The sequence below is a fragment of the Lepisma saccharinum genome, chromosome 21 (genome assembly GCF_977018435.1).
Source record: "Lepisma saccharinum chromosome 21, izLepSacc3.1, whole genome shotgun sequence".
Classification (NCBI taxonomy): Eukaryota; Metazoa; Arthropoda; class Insecta; order Zygentoma; family Lepismatidae; genus Lepisma; species Lepisma saccharinum.
Window position 1 is genome coordinate 13543847 of NC_139249.1, and position 14460 is coordinate 13558306.

Genomic DNA, 14460 nt, shown 5'->3' on the forward strand with positions numbered 1-14460 from the left:
ATCAAAGGGTCACGGGTTCGATACCCGGAGGAGGCACATAGTGGTTCGGATCCCACTTCAAACTGTAGGTCCAGTCTCGATTTGCCTTTCTATGCACAAAGTGGACTTAAAACAACAAATCAAATTGTTTCCAGTGTTACATTTGGGAACCTTGTAAGCCATAGCTCCAATCAAATGATCACTACCAAAACCATGGCCGTAACGAGACTTGTGGGGGCCCCGGGTCAGATTACTAGGGTCCCCCCTCCCTCCCAGTTACTGCTATTATATTGGCTGGATCTACGAATACAAAAAAATGCGTAATTTTACCACATGAGGTGTAAGGAAATATTATCATCTTTATAATGATTAAAGATGGGTTTGTTTTTGATAAATGCTAGAGACGAATAGTACAAAATAACTATTAAAATACTGGAAATATATTCTTTCCCCATTAACAACTTTAGATTAATTACAATGTTTACATTATATATTAATTTATTATCATTTACGTAAAAGCATCGATTACTTTGTTAAACTTGATTTTTTTGCCTCCGTCATTTTCAGTTGAAAGTAAAGACATTCCTGACTCATAGTACTGCGCAAATAGGTTTTTATAATTTTAAATTTAGAAAACGATCTTTCTGTCTTTGCTACTGAGAGAGAAACGGTAAGGTACAGTCACCGGCAATAAAAATGGGACACCTAGATCCTATGTTGTGTGTATTGCCTAGCTCTACGGCGTTAGCAGAACTTTCTATTAAAAATGTTGTTTTAAAGTCGGCTGATCGCCGTAGAATTGGGCAACACACATAATGCATTGCAGGGAAGCCAGCGTTTCAGGATCTAGGTGACTCACTTTTATTGACGGTGAGTGTACATGAAACAAAAATCAGGAGAACTGGAAGTCAATAAGTCAATGGCCTATGTTGTATCACAAGATGAGCAAGCTCTTTCAGGTTCTTTGAGAAGCTCAGTGTCTACAGATCTTTACAAAAAGAATGTTGTATCACATTCTATGTGTGTACAACTGCTTTTATGCCTTTAAAACTATTGTCTAGTTGTAAGAAAATTGTGTCTATCATCGTGTAAATAGTGATACGTTGAACCAACTCTCTCAGTTGACAAATCTTTCGACGGAGTTCGTGAAAGTGCTTCTTTATCTTTATTTATTCTTTTCTCAGAGAATTCACTTCAAATCCTCCTACATCGCACATACAATTTTCAATCTAACAAGAACTTAAGTCAGGAAAATCCATTACAGTTTTCCTACCTTTCAGGGTTCCTTTACCCAGTGGGGCCCAGGGGTACCGCCCCGGCTGCCCCAGCCTAGTTACGCCCCCGACCAAAACAACAACTACAATATTAATAATGATGGTAATAATAATAATAACAACAACATCAATAACAATATGTAGGACTGTAGATTTATTCGGTTAATCGAAGCGGCTAACCGATCAAGTGTGTTTAATCGATTTCATTAAAATATAATGTGAAGTGTATAACATATTTGTTCTATGAATCCTGGGTAGGACAAAATCTATGTATATCCTACCATTTGGTAAGGTGGACACTTCAACAACGTGTCTTACACGGGATTCGAACCGAGAACCCTTGGCGTGATAAGCTCATGAACTCCATCCCCTCAGGTATCCTCCAAAGAAATGAACTAACTGTCGTTGAGGCTCTGTTTACGTTCCTTAATCGCGATAATCGCGTGTGTTGCAGGAATCCCACAGCTCGGGACAACCCAGTGGATGGGGTCCCCGAGTGGCCCCCTTACACAGCAGACGACGAGCGGTACTTGAGAATGGACAAGGAGTTTGTCATCCTCGACGACTTCAAGAAGGAATTCACCATCTCTTCGCAGGAGGGTCTACCTCAGCCCCAAGGCTAATTTCGGTTACATTGTAATTTACAGAATATATCTAAGAAACTGAATGAAATAAAAAATAAAAAAAAACAGTGGAAGAACAGGAATTTATTTTTGGGTGGACAAAATATTTCCTAGTTGGTTATCGGGGTATTCTCTTCTGTCTTGTTTGTTCACATTCTCTACCACCTCTCAATTATCCTTTTACATTGTTATCTCTATTTAATGTTCTTTGTTTGCATTCCTTCTCTTTATTTTCTCTATTACCTTCCTTTCTACTTTGTTTCTCATCTCTCTTTCCTTCAAGTGCAATATAAGGCGATGAGGTTAAACTGTCATTACTAGGTCTCGGAAGTTGAAAACCTATAAATTGCCAAAAAAGGACCTATAAAAAGACCTAAAAAGGACGTATAAATGTGATCCAAATTAATTAATAACTTCAGTTCTAATTACATATTTAATGAATAAAAAATTACAAAATTCTGGTGGTATGGAACACACAGTGCGAAAAAAATTATATGAATGAAATGAATCTTCTCTCAGACATTATATATTTTTTTGATTAACATAATTTGAAAAATCATATTTGAAGAATCATTTTTGGACTAACCACACTAGGGTTACAGAAATAGGTTTACAGAAGAAGGTGAACTTGCAAAAAAAAAAGCCGTTATGAACTTAATAAAACGGATAAAAAAGGACCAATAAGCCAACAAAACGCCGAAAAAGTCAAAAGAGGACAAATAAAACCCACCTTTTTCTGGCCTACAATGACCCAAAATGAACATATATTATGTTGGGCCTCGTCTTCGGACACTTTGGAAAAAAAGGATTTTTCGTCAACTTCCGAGCCCTAGTCATAACACACACACCATCACACACACACAAACACACACACAAACAAACAATTGAAAGCTGTGTACAGCATTCGCCAAAAGTTTCAGAACATTTTTATACTAGGCAACCCAACTTACACAAGGCGTACAGAGTAAGGCTCAACTTCAGGGATGCCACATGCACAATAGATATATATGAAATACACAAAGGAAACTTTAAAAAGTATTATGTATTTAGCAATACAAATAATTCAGTATGGTATCGCAAATGACAAAATACTTTATGAAAGAAATAGTACTGATAAAAAATCTATTTTCTACTACTTCATCGCTGATAAGTGTACACAAAAGAAAAGAAAAGAGGAGAGAAAACTAAAATAGAGCGAAGAAAAGAGAGGATAGAAGAGAAGAGGAAAGGAAAGCAGATGTGAGGGGAAGAGGAGGAAATGGGAGAGAAGAGAAGAAGGAATGAGGAGAGGAGAAGAGCACAGTGAGGTCGGTAGTAGAAGACAGGACAGGAGCTAAGATGAGTGGAGAAGAGCGGGGCGGAGACAAGAGGCGAAGATGCGAGGGGAGAGAACAAGATGGGACATGCGATAGCAGCTTAGCAGAAATTAATTGCATGTCTACAAAAAAATATCATTTTCTTTTAAATATTTAAAAATTTCATATCACAATTTAATTTTGTTTACACTGTGAAGCAATAAATAAATAAAAAATAAATAAAAAGACTGATATAGGGCAATGGGACGAAATCGACGTTCACTGCGCCATTTTTCTGATGTTTCTATTCTAAAGACAATATTTTCTGCTACAAGAATGCACCAGTAAACTCGTATTTCTCCGCCTGTCGTAAAATGCTGTATGTGTTAGGCTTCATATCAATTGGATCATATCCTTATCGTATAAAAAAAAAACCTTGATATTATCACATCCCTTACCATAACAAAAGACGAATCTTGATACCAGTGTGTTGGGGATTTACCTAACTGCAGGATTTTGAATTTCTGTGGGTTTAATTTTACGCTGTTCTTTCTTGCCTATCTGCTAATATAGTCTGCAATTATTTGAAATCATTGTCATCTAGACAGTTGCGTCATCTAGGCGAAAGTTCGATACTACTTTCTATAAAATTCCACTGGATTTATTTGGTCTTGGGCCAATTGGTGTAATTATTACACCAAATGCATAAACATATAAACGTCCGATTTACATTGAGGCGTACTCAATTTGTATAATGGCACTGAATAATAATACTTTTCTCTCTTGTCCTATTTTCCTTAACGTGAATATAACCGGTTAAAATCTATCCTGTATGTATGCAACCCAACACTGAACGAACGCTCCGACAGAACTTCGAGGGGCGCGCGGCAGGGTTGCCACTAGCGTCACTTTGCAGTCTTACCTGAGTAAAATACAAGAGAATAATGATACTTGCGTCGTTGTAAGATGTATTTACAGTACTTACAAACTTACCAAGGCAAAGGATTGTCAATAAGTGAGGACTGACATTCAAGAATGCTAATTATAAAAATACTCCGTGTTTCGTCTGTCATGCAATATGAATACGCAACAGATGCTCGCGACAGATGTCGATAAAATGCTAACATAATGTGCTCGCCTTCTCGTCTCGAACGCGCACACTGTAATAATTTATTTGGAAATTATATCTTGGGATGTAGCGTAATCTCTAATCAAGACCGTCACTTAACACGAGAGCAAGTCCCTCACTGAAAACAAAATAATGTTAATGTCTCTTGCAATAAAATGAAAAAGGTCGTTGAAACATTATTAATTTTATTTTGAATTAATATAAGGAATCGACTGCTTTTTAAGAGCCGGCCCCAGTGGCGGAATGGTCCCCGCAGCACCAGGGGCCCCGGGTTCGTTTACCGACCTGCGCATGAGTAGTATAAAAGTATATAGGATAAACCCAACTTACAAGTGTAGAAAAGGCGAGGCTATTTGATTGAACAATCAGATTTGCTTACACTTAAAACAATGCCAAGATGGGGCCTGTACCCCAATTCTTCAGGTGTGATATGCTCTGATTTTTAAGAAATTCTGAATTTCTAGTGTAGAAAAGGCGAGGGCTCAACAGATAGATTTACCCATACTTAAGACAATGGCAAGAGGGGCTTATACCCTAATTTTTCAGGTGTGGAGGTTCGGGTTTAAGTCCTCATAAAATATGAAGCCTCCCCTGATGGCAAAATGATAATATTGTTGCCTTGTAAACAAAAGGCTCGGGGTTCGAGTCCTGATAAAATATTTAAGATTGAAATACATGTGGCAAAATAATATGTCCACAAGTGAGATTTTGAGAATAATTACTGCTAGTTGATAGCCCCCAAATCTGAAACACCCCCCCCTCCCTCCTCTGCTCAGACAGATTCGGCCATGTGTGTAAAAGCTATATCTGTGTGATTGTTGTTTATAAACTTGTCAAAAATATGGCTTTTTTGTATGAACACATACAATCCTGAATACAATTCTGGTTTTGTATTGTTCTGTTAATATAAACACAAGTGAGACTTACAGAATATTTATTGCACAGTTCAAAATCCAATTTTGAATTGTATTTAGTTGATATAGAGATGAGGTTTTAAACCTGGTGAAGTGTGTTGTACATCAGCAAAACTATCACCAAAACCTAGTTACTGCTGTTGTTTGGGTATAAAAGCACCAGCTCAGCCACTAACTGCTGAACCCAACTGATATTTTTTATTAAGTATAAAGTTTTGAATTGAAGCCCAGAAAATCTTATATAATAAACAACAAGAAAAAATGCCAAAACAAAAATATTGCAATCGGTGTAATAAAAATATATCTAGTTCTCATTGGGCTAGGCATTGCCGTATTTGTAACTCTAAGAAATGCAGAAAAGCCACAAAAATGTGTCCAAGATGCCATAAAATATTAAGCAAGGCATATTACAAATGGCATAAGTGTAATTCTTATGTACAGTCATCAGCATTGCCCTCACAACCATCCACATCTGGTCTGAAAAGGAAGCATGAAACACCTGTTAATGCTTCACCTGCAAAGCAGCCACGCCATGCACCTATCCATAGCAGTTTTAATGCCCAACTTAGGGATTATCGGTTTGTATCAGAGCCAAGATGTGGCATTGAGAATTTTTTGAACAGTAAAAAACCTGATATACAGGCAATTCTAAATGCACAAAATGGCTCTTATAAGCTGTCCCTCAAATTGTATACTCAATATAAGAAACCAAATGGCACAAAATTTACACAACCCCACATAACAGAAACTGTACCGGTTTATTCAAATACAAATTCAGACAAAATAATAAGCAGTTTGATAGAGCAATTGAATATTAAACACTCTGAATTTGCTGCAAGAGAGTCAGGATGGAGCCTATGCGGTTCATCACACAAGTTATATGTTAATATTTCTGAATTCAACCCATTACAAGGTTCTACATATCTGCCATTACCTGCCAATATCAAAAACAAAAGAGCCGTGGTCAATATTGAAAATACCGACCAGAAATGCTTTTTGTGGTGTATTTTAGCTGCTTTGTATCCAGTTTCAAGGCATCCTGAGAGAATAACTTATTACAAACAACATGAACATCTTTTTGACGATGCAATGGAGGGTTTGGAATATCCAATGTCTGTTCAGAATATTGATAAATTTGAAAAAAAGGCCAGGCACATCAATGGCAAACAATTATCTATTAATGTATTTATTTGTTCCACTGGCAATTGCTTGATAGCACCTCTCAGAATCAGTACACTTGATGATGATTCTGCTGTTCCGATTGATCTGCTCTTAATTGAAGGGAATAATACATATCATTACACTCTGATACACAGTCTTGAAGCTTTAGTGAGAAAACAACAAGGCAAATCCAATACAATATTCAAGTCGTGCAGAAGATGTTTAACTGAATTTGATGGTAAAAAAATAATAAATGGGGTTCGGGAAGTGAATGCAGAAATTGCTAAAAACAAGTTAATTGAGCATCTGAAATACTGTGGGAACCATAAACCTGTTCATATGGTGATGCCCAATCCAAGTGAAAATTGCAAATTCAAAAAGTATGAAGCCTCGTTGGAACACCCAGTATATATTGTCTGTGATTTTGAATCGAACGTCAAACCTCTTGAATTCTGCAATCCAGATCCTGAAGAATCTTCAAGTACACCATACCAGCTACATGAACCTTCCAGTTTTTGTTATGTGGTTGTACATGATGGTGTAGCTAGTGAGCCACACTTATACATGGGACCAGATGCCATCAAAGAATTTGCACTTAGAATAGAAAATGAGTGCCGTGACATAGCATCTAACATCTTATTAAAATCAAAGCCCATGTTGCCTTTAACAGAGGAAGAGATTGAAGATTTCAACAATGCAGAAAAATGCCCGGTATGTGATTCTGAATTTTCAGATACAAATATCAAGGTGAAACACCATTCTCATACAGATGGTAAATTCTTAATGGCCCTGTGTAATAGCTGCAATATTCAGATCAAGAGACCAAGATTTGTCCCCATATTTTGCCATGGAGCATCCAATTATGATTTCCATCATCTGATCAGGTACAAGGGGTTTGACAAGCAGAATTTAAATATTTTAGCTGAAAATGATGAGAAATATATATCTATTAGCAAGATAATTAAAGTTGATGGTGTTCCTATTCACATAAGATTTCTTGATTCTTACAGATTTTTATCTGCTAGCCTGGCTACACTGGCAAATCAATTATCTGATGATCAATTCAAAATCACACGTGCTTTGTTTCCAAATCAGGACCTGAAATTAATTAGGCGGAAGGGTGTATATCCATATGACTATGTTACAGATTTTTCTAAATTTGATGAGTGTTCTTTGCCACCACAAGAAGAGTTTTACAGCAAAATCAGAGGATCTGGAATCACTGATGATGATTATCACCATGCCCAGTTGATGTGGAACAATTTAAATTGCAAGACATTTGGTGATTACCACATGGCATATTTGAAACTTGATGTGACCCTCTTAGCTGATATATTGCAGGCATTCAGAAAATCTTCTATGCAAAATTATAAACTGGACCCAGTGTATTTTTACAGTGCCCCGGGCCTAGCATGGGCCGCAACGTTTTTGAATACCAAAAAGCAATTGGATCTGATCCACGATCAAGATATGTATCTGTTTATGGAGCAATGTATAAGAGGAGGGATGGTGCAATGTTCCCAGAGATATGCCAGAGCAAATAACAAGCATATTATGCTGCCTGATTATGATCCAGCACGGCCATCAAATTTTATACTGTATGTAGATGCAAACAGCCTCTATGGTTATGCCATGATGAAAAAACTGCCATATGCAGGGCTTGAGTGGGTTGAAAATTACAATATTGAAGATCTTCAGGACTTTGATGACAGTAACTACGGCCTGTTCTTAGAGGTTGATCTGACAATTCCAGATAATTTGCACAACATATTTTCTGATCTGCCCCCAATTCCCGAGGTTCAGTGCTCACCTGGCTCTAAACAGAAGAAGCTCATGATGACCCTGGAGCCAAAACAGGATTATGTCATATATTACAAAAACCTCCAGTTCCTGATGAAACATGGTGTTCAAGTGACCAAAGTTGGCAAAGTTTTGAGGTTCAGGCACTCAGAATGGTTGAAACCATACATTGATACAAACACAGAGCTTCGAACATCTGCAAAGAGCCAATTTGATAAGGCCTTGTTTAAATTGATGGTGAATTCTGTCTATGGCAAAACTATTGAAAATGTCAGAAAACATACCGATGTTAAAATAATTACTGACCCCAGCCGGAGCAAAAAATTGGTTGCAAAGCCTAATTTCAATTACAGAAAAATTTATGATGAGCACATGGCACTTTTCAACATGAAGAAAACAAAGATCAAGTTTGATAAACCTATTTATGTAGGGGCTGTGATATTGGAATTGGCCAAATTACACATGCTGGAGCTCTATTATGATGTGTTGAAACCTTTTTATGGTGATCGTGTAAAATTATTGTACATGGACACGGATAGTTTTATTCTTGATATTCAAACAGAAGATGTTTATCAAGATATGTCACAGCCTGAATTGTTTCAATACTTTGATACCAGTGAACATACAAAGATTCAACCCCACAACAAAAAGGTGCCTGGCAAGTTAAAAGATGAGACATGTGGTGATGTTATTGTGAAATTTGCTGGGTTAAGTGCCAAGATGTACACTTTTGAGACATGTAGTGGCACTGTTGCCAAAAAGGCCAAGGGTATTGGCAAAGTAACTGTTGAAAAAGATCTTCAATTTGAAGATTATGAAAATTGCCTCAAATCCCAGAATTCAATCAAAACATCAGAATCCAGAATCCAGAGTGTGGATCACTTATTGACTTCAAATATTGTAAGAAAAGTGGCCCTGGACCCACATGATGATAAGAGATGCATTTTATCATGTGGCATACATACTTTACCATGGGGTCATTGTGATTTGAGAAGTGGCAAACAATGCCCAATGACAGAGCATGATTTGAAATAAATAAACATGCCCATGAACTTATTTGGGTTCAAGAAACAGGCTATTATGGAGCTTCCAACACCACAAGCCTCTTCTGATATGCTGTCTAAACTGAGTGGCTTGTTAATTATTCATCTGAACAGCATACTTACAGATGTTGATGATGAAACAGGCAAAACATTGTACATATTTAACAATAATTTAAATCATTACCAATTACCTGTAGGTGGGCAATTACAATTTATTACAACCCCCGAGGGTGATGTCAAGATTTCAGTAGGGAGAAATATTTATAGAATTAAGCACTCAAACATGATTTCTGGCACTGTATATACTGTTTCTGCTGGTGACTGCTTATATATTGAGGTCCCTGGATCATATGACAAGCTTATACCCTTTTTTATAGAATTAAGAATCAGATACTCTATAATAAATAACCATTAAAACAAAAATGCCTAATGATATATTTGGCCATACAAGACATGAAGATCACAGTGATGAGATTCTTATGCTTGATGTCAGAGTCAAGAAATTAAGAAGTGATTTACAAGCTTTACAAACCACACTCAATGCCAGTCTTCAATTAGAAATTACAAATTTACAATCACAATGCATGGACCCTCTTCTTAAAATTGATTCTGAACTCAAATTGTTGCTTCAGAAATATACTGATCTTGCAACATTAGATAATTTTCAAAGTTTAGAAGAAGCTGTAGCAGCTCTTCAAGCCAAATTTAAGACCCAGGCCACCAACTCTGAGCAATTGAAACAGCAATTGGAAGAGCAGATAAATAATGTCCAGGCACAGCTCCAAACAATTGTCAAAAGCATAAAATCACAAGAAGATTTTGATCTAGTGATTTCCACTCTAAAAGAACAGATTCAGTCACTCCAAATACCTAATCTGGATCCTCTGCACAATGCCATAGCCGAGGTTAAAGATAAAATTGAGACACTTGAAAATTTTATGAACAATTTGCCATCTTCTGATGCTTTGAATGCAATAACTCGGAGTGTAGCAAATATTAAGCTGCAACTTGAAACATATGAAGATTTTGGAAAAATTCAAAGTACCATAACCCATCTTGAAGGTACAATAGCAGCAGTGCAAAGTGATTTGGCAAATGTACAAGAAACTCGCCTGCCTGGGATTGTAGATACACTTGTCAGTGTCCAGCAACAAATCACAAAGCTTGAAAACCTCAACACTGAATCTGAACTATCTCATTTTCATCACTTGATCGATGATATTCAAACAAAGCTTGAAATTTTACAACAATCCACACCCACTCAGGCAGATATAGCCCTGCTCCAAAATGCTATGCAAAATGTGGCTGATGCATCTGAATTAAATAATGTGAAATTGGCACTTGAATCTTTGCAAAATACAGTATCAAATCTTCCTACATCACAGGAACTTAAAAATATTAAGAGAGCTGTGAATAGGATATTGAAATCAGAAGATATCAAGAATGTCCAAGCAGAGATCAAACAACTCACTCAGACAGTGGCCACTCTTCCAACCAATCAACATATTAATGAACTGCATGCCCTGTTTGAGGATATCAGAAGACAGGTCCATGATCTTACTGCTCAAAATTCAAAATTGGCAGTTGTTGAAAATTTACAGCAAATTGTAGCTAATATCAAGCAACAGCTAGGGACCATGGAATCCAATCAAGCAAATGCTCTGTCTGTTTTTGCCACCCAGCTTCAAGAGATTGTGCAACAATACAAGAAACTTGTTGTGGACATAAAAATCAAGCCAGGCCATGATGATGTTGTTAGGACCATCAATGAGCATCTTGAATCTGTAACAAGCAGATTGCTTACAGCAGAAAAAGAAATAACTGGCATAATCGAGAATCCAAAACATACAGTAATTCTTGAATTGTACAGCATCCCCAACAAAGAATATGATTCACCATTTACACCAGGTGGCAAAATATATATGCTGTCCCCTGCACAATTTTATTACCAGTTTTTTGTTGGGGGCACATTGAGACCAATCAAGATCAAATATTGGCATCAGCCACAGGCACACCACTACCCTACCTTATCAATAACAAATGCTGAGAACAAAGCAAAGGTCACCAGTGTAGAGTTAGAGGATTTTACAGATCCCAATACATTAGAAACAGCCTATATTGAAGATGATGGATCTCTGGAATTTAAAATACAAATAGGGGACAAATTATATTTAGAAAATCCTGCAGTATCAGCTGCTGAACACCCCATAGTTGCAATATTCTTGTTTTCATATTATGTCTAGATAAATTATAGTTGATGAATTACACAGACAGGCCAGACATAATTTTAAGAGACTCCCAGTAGTCACAAAGGGCATAGATGATTTATGGCAGAGCGACTTGATTGAGTTGTCAAGTGGACAGTTGAAAAACTTAGACAAAATCAACAAGGGCTACAAGTATCTACTCACTGTAATAGACACATTTTCAAAATTTGCCTGGGCTGTGCCACTCAAATCCAAGACTGGAAAATGTGTTACAGAAGCCCTCAGGACAATCATCAATCATTCAGGAAGATCACCACGCTATTTGCAAACAGATAATGGCAAAGAATTTTATAATTCAGTGTTTCAACAATTTATTAAAAGCCAAGCAATAAAACATTACTCGAGTTACAGTGATCTCAAGGCCTCAATTGTAGAGAGATTCAACAGAACCCTAAAAAATCTTATGTATAAACAATTTACCCTCCAAGGTAATTATAAATGGATTAATATTCTTCCAGAACTTCTAAATAAATATAACAACTCGGTCCATTCCACAATCAACATGAAACCCTCTGAAGTAACTTCATCTGATGAGCAAAATTTGATCAGGACTGTTTATTATCCTAGATACCAGCCAACAACAAGAAGGGCCAAATACAGGGTGGGTGATCAAGTAAGAATCAGCAAATATAAGCACTTATTCAAAAGAGGCTTTACAAGAAACTGGAGCACCGAATTATTTACAGTGGTTCAAGTTAAACCCGGGACCCTTAACACATATATAATAAAAGATCATCGAGGAGAAATTCTCAAAGGCAGATTCTATGAACAAGAGCTCAGCAAAACTAAACAGCCTGACACTTATCTCATAGAAAAAATCATCCGCAGAAAAGGCAACAAGTTATTTGTCAAATGGCTGGGTCATCCGGAAAACAGCTGGATCGATGCAGACAAAGTGATAATATGAGCACCTGGGATGTTATAAAGAGGCTGCCAGAACCTGAACAACAGAATAAGAGAAATGGCAACTTGCTGCCTGATAATATTAGGTGTCTTATTGTTGGGCCATCTGCTTGTGGTAAAACTACACTAATGGTTGATAATTTTTTATTGGCACCCAACTGGTTAGACTGGAAAAACAGGCACTTGTATGTCTTCTCTAAGAGCTTGGAACAATTAAAATATCAGCAGCTGATGAAGCTATATGATGGATTGGATATTGCTACTTTTGAACCAGATGTTAAGCCACTTCACGAATGTCTCGATAATTCTGTTGTTGTGTTTGATGACATTATACTGGATAATCAAAACAAGGTTAGAAATTTCTTTACACAGGGCCGACACAAAAACATTGATTGCTTCTACCTGGCACAGACTTTTTCTAAAATACCGAAGCAACTGATCCGAAACAACAGCAATTTTATATGTGTGTTTCATCAAGATCATACCAACCTCAAACACATACATGATGAATATGTAGGTGGGGACTTGAACTACAATGATTTTTCCAAGTTTTGCAGTAGGTGCTGGAACCAGGACAGTTATGGGTTTGTCACAATTGATATGACAAGAACACCCAATAGTGGCAAATACAGAAATAAAATCAACGATTTTCTAGACGTTGAGACGTATATAAATAACCATGAAAAGGCCAATCATTGATGATCTTAAGTTAAGAGATTATCTTGTAAAAAGATTCAAGGGATGGAAATCAGAGAACCGGGGAATTTATGAAAAACACAAACAAACAGAACAGCCTGTAATTGATGCTATTAATAATTTAGGTAAGAATATCAAAACTGTTACAGAGCAAAATCAAGATTTGATCACGGAGCTTGTACCTGTAGCTGCAAGGAACATATTAGATTATCCATTCACCCCACTTTCCAGTATTCATACACCTAGTCCTATTGCTCCTCGAAGAATTGAAGCTACACAGGATCCAATTGAATTGGGTCTTCTTGCTCAAAAATATTTAAGCACACCTAAAGACAACAAAGATGAGGTTTTTGGCTTATATGCCGACACAGAGCTTGACGGCAGCATCATTCATAGAATTGGCAATTTCAGAGTAACATTTATGGGAGATGATATAATTGTATATTCAGAATCTCGTCTCGGAGAAAAAGGTGCTTTTGTTAAGTACACCGGCACACCTGGATTGTGGGAATTGATGACTAGGAAAAGGCCTGGCAGCTATACAGAGCAAGATTATGAGGATTACAAAGAAATATTAATAAAATCAGATGCTCTATACCAGAACAATGATCCCACACAAAAAAGAGTCAAGTCTAGCAGTGGGGCAAAATACAACAATTTAATCAAGCCCATATGGTCACAGATCAAGACTGGCAGTGGAATCAAACAATACAACACCCTGCCTAAAGAATTTGTGTGGGTTGATGATGTCAGGAAACTTGTAGATAGGTTATTGGTGATAGCTGGGGAGGAAAATGCTGGGAACCACAATTTTTACAATGAAAAGGTTGGAATTATGGACATGATAAGCACAAAATTGTCTAATTTTATAGTGAATGACCCTAAGGGGATTGGATATCTCATAAAAATTATTAATACTCTACCACCTAAATTTTGGAATATTTCTGAGGGTCGGGGCCTAGTTAATGACATTATAAACAAGCTGCCATTTGAACTACACATTCCAGGCTATCAGTATTGTGGTCCAGGCACAAAACTGGACCATAGATTAAACAGAGGTGATCCTGGTGTTAATCCTTTAGATGCTGCTTGTAGAGACCATGACATAGCATACAACACACATTCTGATCTTGACAAGAGACATGTTGCAGACAAGAAATTAGAAGAGGCTGCATTTGGTAGATTTGTAAGCAAAGATGCTTCTTTGAGTGAAAAAATAGCAGCATTGGGGACCACCATAGCTATGAGCACCAAACAAAAACTGGGGTGGGGGCTGTGAATATATATATAATAAACCTACAATGAAGGCCAAGGGTGTTATGTATCAAATACCTTATGCAGGTCTCAAATCTCTTAAAACTATTGATAGTCTTTTA

The 14460-nt window shown here is 37.0% G+C and overlaps 1 protein-coding gene across 1 annotated transcript in view; it reads left to right on the forward strand.

The window, feature by feature from the left end:
• LOC146003963 (cholinesterase 1-like) overlaps positions 1 to 1934 on the forward strand; it is a 41667-nt gene extending 39733 nt beyond the window's left edge. Inside the window, exon 11 of the mRNA XM_083142486.1 lies at positions 1708 to 1934. Within this exon, the coding sequence (XP_082998612.1) occupies positions 1708 to 1876 (169 nt within the window). The 3' untranslated portion in view covers positions 1877 to 1934. The remainder of the gene's footprint in view (positions 1 to 1707) is intronic.
• Positions 1935 to 14460: the final 12526 nt, after the last annotated feature.